The sequence below is a fragment of the Misgurnus anguillicaudatus genome, chromosome 21 (assembly GCF_027580225.2).
Source record: "Misgurnus anguillicaudatus chromosome 21, ASM2758022v2, whole genome shotgun sequence".
NCBI lineage: Eukaryota > Metazoa > Chordata > Actinopteri > Cypriniformes > Cobitidae > Misgurnus > Misgurnus anguillicaudatus.
In genome coordinates, this window is record NC_073357.2 from 40,063,534 (window position 1) to 40,082,712 (window position 19,179).

Below are 19,179 nucleotides of genomic sequence, written 5' to 3' on the forward strand. Positions count from 1 at the left end.
ACAGCATTCACAGAGTAAACCCCTTTTATTGTGCGTGTAATTTTATTTCCTTTCTCTCTCTTTTTGTCTCTCTCTCACACTCTCTTTTTTTAGGTTGCCTGATGGTTTTGCACAACTCAGAGGACTGGCTCACCTATCACTCAATGATGTGTCACTGCAGTCTCTACCTAATGACATCGGAAAGTAAGTCTATTTACACATGCTGTATCATTATATAAATGTTAAGCATGCATTATCCACCAAAGAAGCGTTTGTGAGTAAGCTATTAATGATTTCAAATTACTTCATATGAATACGCACACCCTTTATCTTCCTCTTTCACAAATGCACATGCTTTTTGGTCATCACTCATGTTGTGCAGATGGAGAAGCCCCTAACACTTCCAAACCGAGTGACACACCCACCGTCTGACACTTAATACTTGACACGCTCTTGTTAGCGGTAACGGCTTTCACAGAATAAACCCCTTTTATTGTGTGTCATTTAATTTTCTTGTGTTTCTCTCTCTCTCTCTCTCTCTCTCTCTCTCTCTCTTTTTCTCTCCCAGTTTGTCCAACCTGGTGACTCTTGAGCTGAGAGAAAATCTACTGAAATCGTTACCCACGTGAGTTTCATCAAATTGAGGTTTAAATCACCTAATTCAGTAAAAAAATGAATTAGGTGAATTTTTATGTCTGCCTGGATTCAACATAATATAAATGATTACATCAAATAGTTGACGAAGAAACTTAATAACTGTGTCTTTACACAACTATGTGAGGAGAATGATATTAACTGTATAATGTCTGTCATCCTTTAGCTCTCTTTCCTTCCTGGTTAAACTGGAACAGCTGGATCTGGGCAGCAATGTACTGGAAGTTTTGGTAAGAACCAGAAAGCTACTCACTGACATTGAATGTTCTGGTAACACTTTACAATAAGGTTTATTAGCTAAAGTTCCCGTTCTTTGTGTGTTTTTGAAGCTTTGATAATGTTTACAGTGCGCAATATAACATGTAATTGTTCATGTTTCACGTGGGGCTGTCACGATTATGAAATTTGGCTGACGAATTGTGACGATTAAATGCCTGTTTAGGGCTTTGATTATTATGACAATTAATTGTCTGTTGCTTTTAATTTTGATTTTTTATTTATTTCTCATAATTTTTTGTTAGTTCATAAAATTATTTTCACACATTGTTTCGATTATTTAAAAAAATATATATTTTGCAAGGTTTACCTGGCAGTAAATATGAATACACATAACACATATTTAAAAGTATTTTTTTAATGAATATTTCTTTCAAAAACTGAAAATATTCATAAGAAATAAACATAAAGTGTCTGAAAAATAACTGAAAATAGAAATGCAATCAACACAGGACCACATAGGAACACAAAAAATCTATTCCTTACAGATCCTTAAAAATAGCGTCCTTCACTTCCCTAAATTTGGAATCGCTGTTTTGAAAATGTATGTTTTACCTGGTAATTCACACTCCTTATCAAAGTTTTGCAACATTACTTTAAATGCTGTTTTTTTTCCTGTATTGAATGGCTTTGTAATGTATCACAATGTCGGTTAAGGAGCGCCAGCGAAACTATCTTGTTTACAGGTGTTGCACCTCCCCCTTGTGTTTTTTATAGAGATGTGCAATCATTGCTGTGATCTGAAATCATCGCGATGAGGTCAAACAATGCAATGGGGCGATTATTTAAAAATTGTGACAGCCCTAGTTTCACATGTAAAAAACATTATTTTTCACACAATGTACTTATCACTATAGCACTGTTTTCACTTTCCTAAAAACGGTCTGATGTCTTCCTTGTTCTATGAAGTCCCTCCTTCAGAAGTACGTAACGAGTTCTGAGTGTGTACTTTGTTTAGTGTGTTGCGATTCGATGGCAGCTTAGCTTAGCAGAGGCATTTGAGCCAAAGCTGGTGACTGATGTATTCCTGTGGGCGGAGTTTAGTCAAAAAAGCAGGAAGTAGAGGGCTGTAGTCCAAACCGGCCGTTCGCTGTATGCTTTGAAAGGGGATTTCTGTGAACTTTGAGCTTTATCATTTTCCAGGTATTATTTATGCTATTATAGCAACATTACACACTAACTAGGGTTTAAAAAATGGGATCAGAAAGAACGTGAACTTTAACATTAGTTAACTACATTAGTTAACATGAACTACACTTATACAGCATTTATTAATCTTTGAGAATGTTAATTTCAATCAAACAATTAAAGGTTTATTTTTATTTTCTGACATTAACAAAGATTAATAAATACTGTAACAAATGTATTGCTCATGGTTTGTTCATGTTAGGTAATACATTAACTAATGTTAACTAATTAACCTTATTGTAAAGTGTTACCAGTATTCTCATACCACAAATTTTTCACAAGAATATAAATGCTTGACTGTTCAAAGCAAATAACTGAGAAACTGAATTATACCTTACACTTCATGCAGGTGTTTGTAGTTGACCAAAATCTGAGCTCTAAAATAAGTTGTAAATGATTGCATTTAATTACCAAGAGGTTTTGTGTTGATGTTTATGAGATTACTTGAGCACATGATTTTTTTGCCCCAGTGGTTTCCAACTCCTGAGCACCTGCTGATGAATCCAGCATTTAATTCTGTTTATCCCCTTTGTTCTAATTCTGTGCCTCGGTTGATCTTTTTATTTCTTCCGCTCAGCCTGAAACACTTGGGGCACTGCCCAATCTTCGTGAGCTTTGGTTGGACAAAAACCAGCTCTCCTCGCTACCTCATGTGAGTACAGATCACTCCTCATTGGCTGGTCATTGGCTTGCTGGATTTGAATATATCTAGGCCTGGTTTAAATGCACGTATGTTGTACATTGCTTAACTTCCTCATAGTTGAACGCATTTGGCATGTGTCCCCCAACTGTAGAGTGGCTTAATTCACTTTCAGCTTACTAAAACATGACCTCTGTCCTGAACATGAGCTGGGGAACCTGCGGCAGCTGGTTTGCTTGGACGTGTCTGAGAACCGTCTATCAGAGCTTCCCACAGAGATCAGCGGCCTTATTGCCCTCACAGACCTGCTGCTCTCCGAGAACGTTCTGGAAGGCTTGCCGGACAGCATTAGTGAGACTCAATCCCTTATACAAGTATCAGGGTCGTAAATAGCTAGTCAAGTGTGTAGAGACACGGGTTGGTTACAATAAGCACATTGTTTGACTGAAAATTAAAGCTGCTCTAGTATAACTAATGCTGCAGTGTTGTTGTGTTAAGTACGCACTTGCTTGTGTGATAAGGAGCACCCATATGTGTTTATTATGGTGACACTTTAATGTTGGCTGCATGTACTCAGCAATATTTTAACATTTAGTCTTTTGCGTCACTCGATTACATCAGGGGTTTTTGAGTCTTTATTATTTAACAAGATGTGTAAATGTTTTTAAACTTAAATCCAAGCAGGTGACCATAAAACATGTATTTCTATAATTCTCTCAATGTCATATAACACACTTTGAGTAAAAGTAAAAATGTTGTGTGTATTTCCTTTAGTAACTTTTTTAGGCACTATAAAAAAGTGCTTCACAACATTGCCACCTAGTGTCAGCAGGCTTGTGTCATCATTGCTTCACTCTCTTTATAAGCTCAATGATCATGATTTTATTCAGGTAGTTTGATATTTGTGTGCCGTTTAAATATTTATGACTAAAATTAAGAGTCTGACTTGAGTCCAAAGCCACATCTTCAATGTTCACTTTGAAACAGATGACTACAGTTTCTACCGAGTCCATCAGGGGTTTATATGTGCTTTAAAATATGTATGAATACTGACTCTTTCTCTCTCTCCCAACAGGCTCGCTTAAAAAGTTGTCCATTCTGAAAGTGAACCAGAACCGCCTGGTTCATCTCACAGACTCGATCGGGGAGTGTGAAAACCTGACAGAACTCATGTTGACAGAAAATCTTCTACAGGTGTGTAACTTCATGCCATGCACTTTAAGCAGGTGCGTTTTATCCAAAGCCACTTAAAGGAATATTCCATTTTCTTAAAAGAAAAACCAGATAATTTACTCACCACCATGTCATCCAAAATGTTGATGTCTTTCTTTGTTCAGTTGAGGAGAAATTATGTTTTTTGAGGAAAACATTGCAGGATTTTTCTCATTTTAATGGACTTTAATAGACACCAACAATCAATACTTAACTCAACACTTAACAGTTTTCTTCAACGGAGCCTCAAAGGACCACAAACAATCCCAAACGAGGCACAAGGGCCCCATCCAGCGAAACGATTGTCATTCCTGACAACAAAAATAACAAATATACACTTTTAAAGCACAACTTCTCGTCTAAATCCGGTTGTGATGCGCTAGCGTGACCCCACGCAATACGCCATCACGTCAAGAGGTCACAGAAGACAAACGCAAAACTCCGCTCCAATGTTTACAAGTGTTGAGAAAGAGGACTGTTCCTACGTTGTTGTATGTCAACTGATACTAATTAATGTCTTTGTGTCAGTTTATTGTTTACAATGGTCCGCAAATGTGCGTTTTATATATGTAACACGTGACCTCCCTACGTCACTACGCATTTACGTTAGGTCACGCTGGACCGGACCTAGACGAAAAGCTGTGGTCCAAAAGAGCATATTTTTTATTTTTCTTGTCAAAAATGACAATCGTCTTGCCAGACAAGACCCTTATACCTCGTTTGGGATTGTTTATAGTCCTTTGAAACTCCGTTGAAAAAACTGTTAAGTGTTGAGTTAAGTATTAATTGTTGGGGTCTATTAAAGTCCATTAAAATGAGAAAAATCCTGCAATGTTTTCCTCAAAAAACATAATTTCTCCTCGACTGAACAAAGAAAGACATCAACATTTTGGATGACATGGTGGTGAGTAAATTATCTGGATTTTTCTTTTAAGAAAATTGAATATTCCTTTAATATGACAACAGAGTTAAAGCAGTCATAAAGCACTCAGCCTGAGCCAAAAAAAATAGTAGCAATCATGCAAAAACAAGTTTGAGGATTGAAAAAATACTACAAATGTTGGAGCAGGCATATACCACTGGTTTCACAGACATGGTTTAAGGCTAGTCCTAGATTAAAACACATGTTGGTCTAAACTGAAAACAATTTGCAATAATAAAATATGCAAGTGACATTGATTTGTCTCGAGATATACACCAGTTTTTTAAGGCATGTGGCCTAGTCCTGGCTTTAGCTAAGGCTTGTCTGTGAAACCAGGCCATAGTGTTATTAAAAATATGTCCTGTAATGTTTATCTTTAATTTTTTTAGTCTCTGCCTCGCTCTCTTGGGAAGCTTAAAAAGTTGACCAACTTGAATGTGGACCGAAACCGTTTAAGCAGCGTGCCCACTGAGCTGGGAGGATGTGTCGGTCTGAATGTGCTCTCTCTCAGAGATAACCGATTGAGTAAACTACCCTCTGAGCTCGGCAATGCCACTGAATTACATGTGCTGGATGTGGCAGGCAACAGGTGAGAAATGTCTTTTAGAACTTTATAATTTGTTACTACCAGCCATGTAGCGGAGATGAATACTGTTTGATACCTCAACTTATTTTACTTTTTTCTCAGGCTGCAGAACTTGCCGTTCGCATTAGCTAACCTAAACCTGAAGGCCATGTGGCTGGCAGAAAACCAGTCTCAGCCCATGCTGAAGTTCCAGACAGAGGATGATGAGCGGACTGGAGAAAAAGTTCTCACCTGTTACTTGCTGCCCCAGCAGCCTTCATCCAGCCTCGGTAAGGCACACTTGCTGTCTTAGTCATATGGCGCCTTTCTGTTGCATAGTCCCCACAGTTTGGTTTGGGTCGGGTCAGCTTACTTTTAGGGGCTTTTCCACTGGGTGCAGTACGTAGAAGCCCGATACTTTTTTTGGTACCACCTTGGTCGGGGTTCCTGTAGATCACTGATTGGTTCTTGAGAATTGTCACTACCAGCATCATAGATATAATGTAAAAGATTAGCTTTACCCTTATGCTAGCTTGCGCTGTCTTGAGTAAACCTGTTGTCATCTGTGCTTTGCTGTAAGTTCCCAAACTCTCTTTTAGCGATGATAAACATCCACAGGTTGAGAATCAGGAACACCATAACAGTTTTTTCCCAGACTTTCAGTTTGTGGCGGCACATTCGCAATGCGCACATCCACATATATGCTTAAATGCAACTTAAATGAGGCTCAGCGGGCGAGTTGCCTGACGGCACTAGTGATTGTACAGAGGTAGTGATAAACGCGATGTGCAAACATCTATTTGTGGTGGGCAATTTTAATTTTGTGGTGGACTGAGAAATAAATGAATGTATGGGAATGTACAACAACACTCTCACTTGTATGATGTCACAGCAGTGCAAATATAACGATACACCTATAATCCCTCCCACTCCGAAGTGTTACTAAACTCGATGGAAAAGCTAACCAAACCAAGTGAGGTAAGCTGCCCCGACCTGACCCAAACCAAACCGTGGGGTACTATGCAATATAAAAGAGCCTATAGATGTATCACCTACCTTTGAGTAAATGCCACAAGGGCTGTTTTGGCCAAGAACCACCACTCTCTTATACAGGATAACCATCTTGAAGGGCATGGAAAGCAGCCAAGCACAGTCACAGTATATATTTGAGATACCTCATGACTTCTTTTGCTTTCTCGAGAATCTACTTGAGCGGAGTGCTGATGAGACCTGGCCAACAGACACAAATCTGAATCGCGTATCAGTCATTCAGTTCAGGGATGATGCTAAAAAGGAAGATGAAGATGATGAGGCAGCAGATAAGAGGGTGAGTATAGAAATGTGGGCTTGCAGTTTGCACTGTTTACATGTCATGACATGTGCATGTGCCAACACAATATGGACTGGGGTGTCTGTGAACCAGCAGGGTCTTCAGAGGAGAGCCACGCCACATCCCAGCGAGTTGAAGGTGATGAAGAACGTAATTGAAGCCAGAAGAAATGAGCCTTACATTGCCAAGCCAGACGGAGAGCTGGAGTCCCCAGAATCTGAGGTTATACATACAAATAAGTTTATATTTAAAGGAACAGTACAACATTGGGCATCTCTCCTATTCGATTCATACAAACTGCTAAATTTGTATTTTGATTTATGTGGTTGATTGCTCACAGGAAAAGCGGTTAAGTGCGCTGTCCAATCAAAGTCATGATTCTCAGGCATCCAGTAGCACTGCCTCAGCAACTTCTCAGGATGAGAGGCGGGGAGTGAACAGTACAGGGATGGTGCCTAATAATGGACATGGTCAAGAGGAGGAGGAGCTTGATGAGATGGAGGTGGAATATACTGAGGTGAGCTTTACAAGGTCCTTGTAAATGAGCTTATCCTCCAGGTAAATCTTAACATTACACTTAAATCAAATTTGCCCTTTCAGCCCACTGTGCACTTTGCTGAAGAGCCCATCATCCGTGGTGGCGATGATGAAGACGACGATGACCACGAAGTAGATGAATACGATGGGAGCGATGAGGACTCTCGAACGCCTCCCCACCCTGCCGAGAAACAGCGGCTTATACGTAAAGACACGCCACACTACAAAAAGCACTTCAAGATCACCAAGCTGCCCAAGCCAGAGACTGTTGCCGCCCTGCTTCAAGGTTTCAGCCATGACGGCCTCTCACCTTCTGCTCACACCCCTGAGGAAGAGAGAGAAGATGAGGAGGACGAAGAAGAGGAGGAAGATGGAGTAACAGGCAGTACTCCATTTCAGCACAGACTAGAAACAGCTGAACTAGAAGACAGCAGGCTGAGTCATATGAACTCGTCCTTGCAGCCGGTGAAGGTAAGAAAGCTCAGAGAATCCAAATTTGGGGAGTTTATAGCGTCATGGTATCATATTAAACATGCACCTACAAAATAGTTTTAGTCCAGTATGCAAATGCAGCAGTTTTGTTCATTTTATCCACATCAACATTTAAGCCTTTGGGTTATTTGAGTGAACAGTTACTTTTGCTTGTACAATCGACACTGCCTTCGGAGCTGAATTAAAACTTGCTTCCCAAAAAAGAGCTCTCATCTCATTTCCAGCTCTTATTGAAAGAGCAGAACCCCAAATCATAAACCTACTCCCTTTGTTTTGCCCCACCCTTTTGCTACATGTTAGCTCCTCCTTCACAGCTTGACTCCGCCCCATTGAGAACACTCTTGCCTCTCATAATCATTATTTGCTGTTTCTGCTGCCTGGGAGATTAGTGCACACTGCCTTTGCCAACCTTTTCACAACTATGTGTGTATGTGTGTATATGTGTGTGTATGTCTAAAGCTGATCATACTTGACAGGATTTACATCAGTACATTAATTCAAGATGCCTAACTAGGTTTAAGTAAATCAGACTTTAATAAAATGTATAGTAGAAAAAAATCTAGTATTTGTCTTTTGAGAATTTAACCAACCAAGATGACATGAGCCCCTTAAATGAGGTTGTACTGGTAGCAAAATTCTTTTATTTTATTGTGGGTGTGCGTTTGCATGAGTGTGTTTGTGCGTGCATGGGTGTGCGTGAGTGTGTGTTCGCGTGTGTGTGTGTGCGTGTGCGTGCGCGTGCGCGTGCGTGTGCATGCAGGAGTGAGTGCGCGCGTGCAGGAGTGAGTGCGTGTGTGTGCGTGTGCGTGCTTATGCACGCGTGTTTGCGCATGTGTGTGTGGCAGCGCAGGTGTGTGTGTTAGCACATATGTCTGGTAGTGCGTGCGTGTGTTTGCTCGTGTGTATGTTTGCACGCATGCAGGAGGGGTGTGCGCGCGTGCAGGAATGTATGCGCATGTGCACCCCTGTGTGCGTATGTTTGCATGCATGTTTTTGTGTGTGCGTGTTTGCATGCATGTTTTTGCGTGTGCGTGTATTTGTGCGTTCGTATGCGTGTCTTTGCACGTGGGTGCATGTGCACACGTGTGTGTGTTTAGGTGTGTGTGTGTGTGTGTGTGTGTGTGTGTGTGTTGTTTCTGTGACTAGATGGTTGAGTGACTGAGGAATGCTTGCACAGGGCTTGTGTGTGCATGTTTTCTTAGGTTTAACTAGGCAGGCAATTGTGTGACTGTTCCTGTGTGAATATTGACAGTTAGATGTGTTGTAATTGCTACAGTATTGTAATTGTCTATAATATCTATGTTTTTATAGCACTGACTCACTAAGGATTTGTATGGGGTTAAAAATGGCAACCTGTAACTCTGGTTGTTTCTTTCAGACTTCCAGAGGAGTACCGATGTAAAATTATGCTTTGCAATTGCAAAATATTTAGTGTTGATTTTGTTCTTATATGCATGGGATACAGTCTTTAACTGTTGTAGTTTAAAAGGCTGTTTTATTTAATGCTTTAGCCAAAAACAGCTTTACAAAATGTTCGTCTTTTAAGTGAGTTAAGGTTAATACAAGGCCTGCTTACTAACCTGTGAAACAGGACTATGGTTTTGTTTTTTAATATAGTCATTACAGTACTAATCAAAAATTATTTTTTTTCTGAACACAGTCTTTAATACAGTGGTATGGGAGTTGGCCTGTCTTACTGTTGGGTGTGTGCTATTCTGCCTAAGTGTGTGTCTTTGGTGGTGTGTGAATCCTTTTCAGTCTGAGTTTGTGTGTGTGTGTGTGTGTCGTTCAGTCAACTGTATGAATGTTTGTTTTATGTATTTTAATTTCCAGTCATACAGCTTTTTTATTTTGGCCTGACTAATCTGCATGCCCTCTCGCTGGTTCCTGTCCTAACAGGGGGTGTCATTTGATCAAGTCAATAATCTGCTGATTGAGCCTGCTCGAATTGAGGAGGAAGAGGTCTGTACCTACTCTCTTTCCATCCGAACTTCCGCTCTCTTCCTCGCACTCCCTCTCTTTTGATTATTCACTCACTCATTCACCTGCAGGTTAGGAAATCACCGCCCACCAGAAAATCACTTCACTAATCTAAACCCAATAGGGAAACGCTGACTAACACTTATAAACCACTGCTGTGATGGAACCTGTGTTTGGAGAAGAAGATGTGGCGTAGTGCATCTGTTAAGGGTTCATGTACTTATCATTACAGCAAAATAAACTCTAACAGGGCTCCTATATCATCCTGAATGGGTTTATTTGGGTTTATAATATTGTCTTTATACTTTCCAAAAATTCAGATTGATCATTTTTGACACTTGCCAGTCTTTTATCCAAACTAGGTTCCACTGCAGTGTCTACCGCCGCCTTTTATCATCTGTTCGTTTTTTTGTTTAGTTTTTTGCACTTTTTTCCTAATCGTCAGGTTCTGTGGCCCAGAAGCAATATAAGCTAATACAATTTTTTATTTTTTGCAGCATAATTTTACAGGTTTGTCTGCTATGTCTGATTAAAATGAGAATTTAATTTATCAATAATATACATTACGTATCAGTATAGACCTGCCAGTATTGTTTATTCAGAATGGATGTTCAATCAAATCATGGATCTTCAGCAGGGGGTTCAGAGACCCTCGAGGTTCGTATTACCAGGGGTCCTCCTCAAACAAAAATGCATTAATAGGCTAATATTAAAATTTTTAACTTGTTTATCATAAAGAGCATGGCATTCCCACAAAAACTCTATTCAGTTAAAAAAATATTTTAATTATTTGTATTATTATTAATATATTATCTTTGTTATGTAACTATAATAACACAGTACTTAAAGCCAGTCTTAATTTAACACATGTACTGGGGGTCCCTGCTCCTCTATATCTATTAAGGAATTTTTGGCCTTGAGTTTAAAAATCTCTGTTTTAGGTGCCACTCAAAACACTTAATGGTGGTTAAGTAATAAAGACTGCAGTGAGATTTATTTCTCTGAAAACCACAGAAATTAACCAGAAAAAAATACTGTTTTTGTAAAGTAGAACATTTTATAGTCATAATCTTGTCATTGGTCATTTTGTTTTCAAAGTTCAAAGTCTATGTCCTGGTTTTTATGCTTGCAGTTAATATTAAATTATTTATTTAAAAGAATGAATAGACTGTGCTATTTATACTTTATTAGTAACCAACAGCTAGAATTAGATATAATAACAAGTTCATTTTGCACCGTTTGAATACAGTAAAGTATTTATTTACACTTGTCACAGATACACGCACTTTAAAATAGTGAAGTGCACTTCTTTTGGCCCAGAACATTATTCTCTTTTCCCTCACATGTTGTATTTCCCATCTGCTCTGTCATCATGCCCACTTTGCATGGCTTGCTAAAGTAGAATCAGCCACATCTAGTCCATCTCATCACTTGCATAAAACAACACCCACAGCGCTTTTTGTGACTTTTAGGTATATTGCAGCATGACATGTTTCATACACGCATTCCTCACCATAAAAACTCAATACTTAAGTTGTCCTCCGATGTACAGTATATTTTGTAGGGGTTTTTTTGTGTGTTTTTTGATTTTATGAAAATAAATGGAGAATTAAAATTTCAATTGGGTTGACCTCTAATTTAGTCCATGAATTTGTTCTCAACTAGATGTGGAGTAACTTAAAGGGATAGTTCACCTTAAAATGAAAATTCTGTCATCATTTACTCATCCTCATCATGTTCTAAACCTGTATGAATTTATTTTTTCTGATGAACACAAAAGAAGATATTTTGAGAAATGATGGTAAACACACAGCTGATAGTGACCATATTTTGCAAGTATTGTGATATGATGAAGAAAATATTTTCATAAATGATGATTAGCACACTAAATTACATCATATTTTTTATTCCTACTATTGAAGTCAATGGTCACTATCTGCTGTTTACCATCATTTCTCAAAATATCTTCTTTTGTGTTCATTAGAAAAAAGAAATTCATACAGGATTAGAACATCATGAGGATGAGTAAATGATGACAGAATTTTCATTATTTTAAGGTGAACTATCTCTTTAATATGAACCTTTACCATTAGTCTACAAAGCATGACGTAGTTTTGATGGTGTTTTCATATATGAATATGTATACTAAATATATTTTACCTGAAAACAGCCACTTGATGTTCTGTCCTAATAGTGACTGCCTTTTCTCCTTGATTTTTTATGAGGCTTATTTTCAGGGTAGTTTGAGGAATCTGATCTGTTTGAATTAGAGAGTAATTGTGTTAAATCTGTTGATCTGGCAATAAGTGCCCGTGCATGTACAATTATGTTTAACCTGACAACATATAAGGTCATGTAAAGGCTTAACTTTTTTATGACTATTACTCAAAAGACCACATTTTAAAGAAAAACACAAATTTATACCTTAAAGTTCACCGTGGGCTTGCTTTGCATGTGAAGTCAGAAAAATGTGTCCCTAGCTGTTATTGAGGCAAACCCCTTTCAAAAAGTACACCTTTGCACCTAAAGAGTTTATATTAGTACCTCAAAGGTACATGCTGGTACCTAAATGGTACATATAAGGACATTTTTAAAGGGTAATGTCCAAGTGACATCTAGGGACCATTGTGTCTGATGGTGAAGCTTTTTTTTTTCGGTGTAAGATAACTACCGGTAGTTTTAATTTCTTGCAGTTTTGTTTTAATGCAGTTTTAAAAACCATCTTTGTTTGTAGTATTTTGACCTACACTTGAGAAATGAACAGTTTATAAGGCATTTACATGGCCATGAGGTTGTCAGCTTAATCAACTTAATTGAATGCTCTCGCTATTTACAATGCTTAAAACGTTCTGTCAGTACATTTATCATTGATAGATATTGGCAAGTGTCTTTCAGTTTAGTCTCTGAGTTGTCTCTTATAATGCTCCAATAGTAATTAGTAATATTGTAAAACAAAAAGGCTGCTGGTTGGGACAATAAACATCATTAGTCTTTAGATTAATACCGCCTTTCTAAACAAGCATGCAGTGCATGAAAACCTTTACCCCCAGTTTTTGCTCCACCTACTGTACATGACCCATTTTTGTGTTGTCAACAGCTTACATTTTGTTAAAGTAATCATTTTTCTTTTTTAAGGGGCTTTGTACTGCATCTGTATGTGAATGTCTGATCCCTTTGCTTTGTTTGAAGATGACCCTGTCCATTTTAAGGCAAACCGGTGGTTTAGGCATCAGCATAGCAGGGGGGAAAGGATCTACACCTTATAAGGGTGATGATGAGGTACAATTTTATTGTGTTTCACTTGATTTGGTAAACTCTAAAGAGAAAGAGAGAGATTAGGTTATTTTAATGTTGTGCACATGTCCTCCTTTTCAGGGTATCTTCATCTCTAGAGTTTCAGAAGAGGGCCCTGCAGCCCGTGCTGGGGTCAAAGTGGGAGACAAACTCCTTGAGGTGAACATCTGTCCAATTGCTTGACATTATTTCTTTATCTTTGACCACTGTTTCCTCATGATTTTCATTTGGTGGCCCCTCTCTTAAAATGCTTCTTATTTATGCCATTTTTTAAATTCTTCTTCCTTGTCTTTGTCTCATTTCAGGTAAACGGTGTGGACCTGCACGGAGCAGAGCATCACACAGCAGTCGAGGCCCTGCGTAACTCGGGGACAGCTGTGGTTATGAGTGTCCTGCGGGAACGCATGGTGGAACCGGAGAATGCCATCACCACCACACCACTGCGACCCGAAGATGATTACTTCCCGCGGGAGAGACGGTCCAGTGGGCTTCCTTTCCATCTAGAGCCTGGATCACCCGCTGGTACCACTGGACCCTGTCAGCGACTAGCCACCTGTCTGATCCGCAACGATAAAGGTTTAGGGTTCAGTATTGCTGGAGGGAAAGGGTCAACACCGTACCGAGTAGGAGACACAGTAAGCAGTCTTGTTTCCGAATTTGATTTCTTTTAGATATACTTGTGACTTCTGTTGAATGTTTTATGGTGTTTATTGCTTGGTATCAGGGTCTGCAGTGTCCGGTTGTTTCGTTACCTAGCTGACATGTTTTCCACTGTTAAACCGTTTATGAACTCTCACTGTTAAGCCTTTGCTGGGCACTTTATCGTCACACTTCTGGGATGGCTCACCAAGGCAACGATGATTAGAATTACAGGGGTTGACACCTGATAGGCCGTTAGATTAGAGGCAGGCGGGTGGATGAAGTATTTTTGGATCTTCAATGCAGACACACATGATACTGCCCTCTATCTTTCGACACACGCAAGGAGACAGTCACAGGTTTCCACATGTAAACACAGTATGCAGAGTTATATTATGAGTCTTGTATTTGTTCTTTTACTAAAAAGTAATTTTTTTGCTAAATTTGCAGCATTCAAATTACAGATCTAGAGAATATGCTGTGAAAGAGCTGACAAGGGTTTTGAAGTTTTAGGTACAAACCCCAAAGTAAACGATGACTCAAGTTATTATTTCCAACGTAAATCTCTTTTCCTGGACTACAACAAACACGCTGATTGTAGGCAACAGTTTACTTCCTGGGCTTGTTGACGTAGACAAGATTAACATTATTATCATAATTTCTCCCGCTTTGACTCAACGCCTGTAAGTTAACTCCTGTCCGCATTGCATTGTGAGCTCATCTTTCTAACATGGTAAAGGAGCGTCATATTTCCGTCTGACGTCAGAGGGATTCAGGCCAATCACAACATACAGATTAGCTGGCCAATCAGGGACATGGCGCTTTTCAAATCAATGAGTTTTCTACAAAATCAGTGCGTTTCAGGAAGAAAGTGAAATCTGGAGCTACTAGATGTGTTTTTAAACCACAAACCACGCAAACACATTGTATTAATACACAAAATAACATTGTTTTTAGCTATGAAATAGGTGCACTTTAAGATTACATTTGCCTTTTAATGCTTAGGTGTTCGAAATACATTTTACACACATTGTTGGACTCTTCATTTGGCAATTTAATGGTCTGTTAAAAGAGAGCAGGTAATTTTAGGCTGAGGTCAGCAGGGTCGTGGTCTTCCTGCAAGTTGTGTCAGCTGACACAGTCACAGCTTTAACATACAGTATGCAAGAGCCTCGAGCTCAGTTGACCAGCTATGTAATATCGGGCACAGCATGTGATGTCAGTATAGTTTTCAGTCCTGTTCTTCATGATATCACTGCTCGTCTCTTTAAAACGCAAACATTTACAGCTAATGTCGAATTGATACAGTTCACTTATAAAGAAGATTTAGTTAGGAGTGCTGTTGACTGACTGTTCTCCTGCTTCACTTTTAGGGAATCTTCATCTCTCGTATTGCTGAAGGAGGAGCTGCTCACAGAGACAACGTCTTAGAAGTGGGAGACAGAGTCATATCAGTGAGTCCATTTCTCTCTAAACTAGATAAAGGACAGTTAACTGATTCTAGGTAAATAGTAGATGACCATTTAGATGAATTGAATTAAGTTAATTTAACATTGTAATAAATAAATCCTAATTAGTTTTCTCGTAGCCTCTGCATTGTTTTTATCCAGTTTACTGCATGAGTTCAGCAAAAGAGCGATCTTTGTTTTCCACTGTGTGCTTGTATGCCATAATCTTTCTACTTCCTGCTAAGCATCACAACATATGAGGATGAAATGATGTGAATGTGCACTGCTCTCTTGAAAACATCACTGGCCATGGCACTTGTTTTTCGCACTTTCTCTCTATTTCTCGCTGTTGCTTTCTCTCCCTTTGTTCCTGCATGGGTATACACTAACAAACTACTTGCCTGCTTGGTGTCGGGTGTGGTGATGGAGGTTTTTGGCTTGTTTTGTGGGCCTGCTGTCACGGTAACTGCATGGGTTACTATAGCAGCTGCTGCTCTGTTACTCTTTGGTAAGCGCCGGTACTGAATGGTCAGTGCTGACCTCTGTCAGTTTTTTTGTTGCTAAACACAGTTAGCAGAAATGAAAAATATGCTTCCTTGTAATATACTTGATAGGCTTAGATGGTTGGATAACATCACACATTGGCCTGTTCTTTGTTTTAAAGAAACAAACAACAAGACATGAGCCATGTCTACTGGTTCGTAATTTAAAGGGATAGTTTACCCAAAAATGAAAATGATGTCATTAATGACTCGTCCAACTTCAGAACACAGTTTAAGATGTTTTATATTAAGTCAGAGAGCTTTCTGACCCTCCATTGAAAATCTAGTAACGGTATACTGTCCATGTCCAGAAATGTAATAAAAACATCATCAAAGTAGTCCATGTGACATCAGTGGGTCAGTTAGAATGTGATGAAACATCAAAATACACCTTGGTCCAAAAATTACGACTCTATTCAGCATTGTCCTCCCTTCCGCGTCCGCTGCGAAGCGCATACACGAGACCAAATTCACGCGACTGCAGTGACTCAGATGACGTGTTATCCTCAGACATGTTTGCAGAGGTTTTTTTTTTTCAAACTTACATTGTGCGTCTCCCTCAGACTGTAAACGAAGCCTGGGCGCACAAAAAAAACAAACAGCTGGGGTGCACCAGATAACACGTCAGCCATGTCGTATGTCATCCGCGTCAGTGCAGTCACGTGACTTTAGTCTCGCGCATGCGCTTCACAACAGACATGGAAGGTAGTTGTTCACCCAAAAATGAAAATGTTGTCATAATTTACTTACCGTTAAGTTGGTCGAAACTTTTATACGTTTCTTAGTTTAGCTGAATACAAAGAGAGATGTTTTGAGGAATGTTTGTAACCAAAACAGATCTGGGGCACCATTGACTTTCCTAGTAGGAAAAATTAATGCTGTGGAGTGAATGGGGCCCCAGGTTATTGACATTTCTCAGGATATCTTAATTTGTGTTTAGCAGAACAAATACATTTATTCAAGTTTGGAACAAGTGAGTAAATGGTGACACAATTTTCATTTTTGGTTTAACTATCCAGTTAGGAGCAGGATTTAGAGTTCCCATTAAAATTAGTCCTTGGTTAATGTTGGTGAATTGACTACTCACCACAGTTTTTGTCTAGTAATATACATGGAGTTGTCCATGTATATTTAAGTGCCTTCACATTTATATAGTTTGATTAGATATTTGACAAGCTGTGTTAGATTTTGTAATAAGGCAGCTTTTTTGTCTTTGCTCTAACACACATTAAGTGATATTTCTACCTAAAGCATCTCCAGCTTTTCCTCTTTCTCCTGTTGCACATCCCTTTTGTCTTTCACTGTATCACTGTATGACTGTTTAAAGGCACAGCTAAGCATTTTAAGCTTCATGCATGATTTACACCAAAACCCTATGGTTTTATAGACAAAGATGTCGGTTAAGCTGGGCAACCCTTACAGCCACTGAAAGGCATGAGTGTATATTATGTGCATTAGCTTTAAATGATCCAGTCCCAATTGCACAGTAAAATTTTTCCCAACTAACACCTGGGCATTTTAGCGCACCGGAAACGTCATTGGTTTTACAGAAAGTCCACTGACATGTATCAGTTTATAAACTAGTAAAATTTGTCTACAAGCACAACATGGGGCTTTCTTTGCCCATTCTGGGCGCCCCGTCTCTTTCTGACTCTTCCTCACCTCTGGTGTTTGGCTGTCACTTCAGATCAATGGTGTAGACATGACAGAGGCCAGGCATGACCAGGCAGTAGCGCTGCTTACTGGCACCTCCCCCACCATCACCCTACTGGTCGATCGGGACCAGGCCAGTGCAGGGGGCGCCTCCCCTCGAACACGCCCTCATTCCCCCCCTCCTCCAGAGCCTTCTGACTCACCTGAGCAAGAGGAGGGAGGTGATGAGCTTCTGGGAAACCATCTAAGCTGCCCCATGGAAGATGAGTACCCCATTGAGGTGAGAGCTGGACCCTATAAATGTGACCCTGGACCACAAATCTAGTCATAAGTTGCATGGGTATATTTGTAGCAATAGCCAACAATACATTGTATGGGTCAAAATGATCAATTACATTTTTTATGCCAAAAATCATTAAGATATTAAGTAAAGATCATGTTCCATGAAGATATTTTGTACATTTCCTACCTTAAATGTATAAAAGATGTATATGTGTAGCTAAGGACTTTATTTGTACAGCTTTAACTCATTCCCCGCCAGCCTTTTTTTTTGAAAAGTTGCCCACCAGCATTTTTTGTGATTTTCACAAAAGTTTCACAAATTGCCTTCCAGAAAAATTTTATTCTAAAAATATATAAACATACAAATATATCAAATGAAAGAACAGATCTTCTGATTTCAAACAAACAATAAACAAACAAACAAAACGGGAAAATAATCTATATTTATTCTCTGCTTATAAACTCTTAAATATTGGTATTTTTCTTAAAAAATAAAAATTGTTTAGCAAAAAGCTGAAATAATTGCATTTTTGTGAAGGACGTTTTTTTTATCAGATTCAGAATGATTACCAAAACATACACATAGTTTAAAATTAGTAAATAATTTTTACTTCAGGTTTTTTTAATAAATTCTAGTGGATAAATACGGTATTACAGATTAACATAAAAACTTATAAGGGACACGGTTTTTTATGCAAATGTTTTCTCTAAATTGACAAGATAACTTGTCAATGGCGGGGAAAGAGTTAAAGGTGATTTTCTGAATATTTAGATTTTTTTGCACCCTCGTTGCCCTATCCTAACAAACCATCCTTGGAAAGCTTATTTATTCAGCTTTCATATGATGTATAAATCTTAATTTCAAACAGTCGACCCTTATGACTGGTTTTGTGGTCCAGGGTCACAAATGTTAGAAATGAAACATTCCCAAAATCAATATGAAGGTTTTAAATATGATGAATACAGGAATTGATTCTCATAATGGCTTTGTTGTTTTAATGCCTTGCTCAACAGCTAAAATGGTGCACGGTATGAATAGTGCCTAGTTGGATGTATTGTGTTAGGATTGTGTTTTTAATGTGATTTCTTTTTTTTATGAGGTTATGTAGTCTTGACATTTGGATAGACTCGACATTACAAGTAGTAGTATACTCGGTTCTTAATATATATTTAGATGTTTTGATAACCCAATTTAAGTATAATACATTTTTGTCATTATTTGTTACCACTGGTCAGAATATTTTTTCTTGTTACTTTTCTATTTCATTTCTAACATCATGCTGTCTTTCAATTGTAACATTAATAAGCTGCTTCGTATTTCCTGGCTGAACAGGAAGTGACACTGATTAAAGCAGGCGGTCCCCTGGGTTTGAGCATTGTTGGGGGTAGCGACCATGCCAGCCACCCCTTTGGAATCAATGAGCCAGGAGTGTTCATATCAAAGGTTAAATATACCTATTAAGAAGACATTTGTAGGACTATTAATTGCATGATTTGTTGTCATAGAAACCTATAGCTTAATTCTCTTTGGTTGCTTTTTTTGGTA

General features: G+C 38.8%; 1 protein-coding gene across 17 annotated transcripts in view; it reads left to right on the top strand.

Moving 5' to 3' along the window:
- Window positions 1–19,179, top strand: part of scrib (scribble planar cell polarity protein) — a 101,230-nt gene that overhangs the window by 37,671 nt on the left and 44,380 nt on the right. For 13 of the 17 annotated variants that reach the window (XM_073859171.1, XM_073859165.1, XM_073859175.1 and 10 more), the window contains exons 4-22: window positions 94–183; window positions 548–604; window positions 800–863; window positions 2,675–2,746; window positions 2,941–3,088; window positions 3,813–3,931; window positions 5,261–5,460; window positions 5,560–5,722; window positions 6,632–6,763; window positions 6,860–6,988; window positions 7,107–7,283; window positions 7,367–7,774; window positions 9,695–9,757; window positions 12,965–13,054; window positions 13,151–13,228; window positions 13,375–13,704; window positions 15,082–15,162; window positions 17,386–17,631; window positions 18,967–19,077. In XM_073859171.1, coding sequence (XP_073715272.1) covers window positions 94–183; window positions 548–604; window positions 800–863; window positions 2,675–2,746; window positions 2,941–3,088; window positions 3,813–3,931; window positions 5,261–5,460; window positions 5,560–5,722; window positions 6,632–6,763; window positions 6,860–6,988; window positions 7,107–7,283; window positions 7,367–7,774; window positions 9,695–9,757; window positions 12,965–13,054; window positions 13,151–13,228; window positions 13,375–13,704; window positions 15,082–15,162; window positions 17,386–17,631; window positions 18,967–19,077 — 2,758 coding nt within the window. Of the gene's footprint in view, window positions 1–93; window positions 184–547; window positions 605–799; window positions 864–2,674; window positions 2,747–2,940; window positions 3,089–3,812; window positions 3,932–5,260; window positions 5,461–5,559; window positions 5,723–6,630; window positions 6,764–6,859; window positions 6,989–7,106; window positions 7,284–7,366; window positions 7,775–9,694; window positions 9,758–12,964; window positions 13,055–13,150; window positions 13,229–13,374; window positions 13,705–15,081; window positions 15,163–17,385; window positions 17,632–18,966; window positions 19,078–19,179 lie in introns of all 17 variants that reach the window. The other 4 variants (XM_073859164.1, XM_073859179.1, XM_073859163.1 and 1 more) reach the window with 3 other exon arrangements.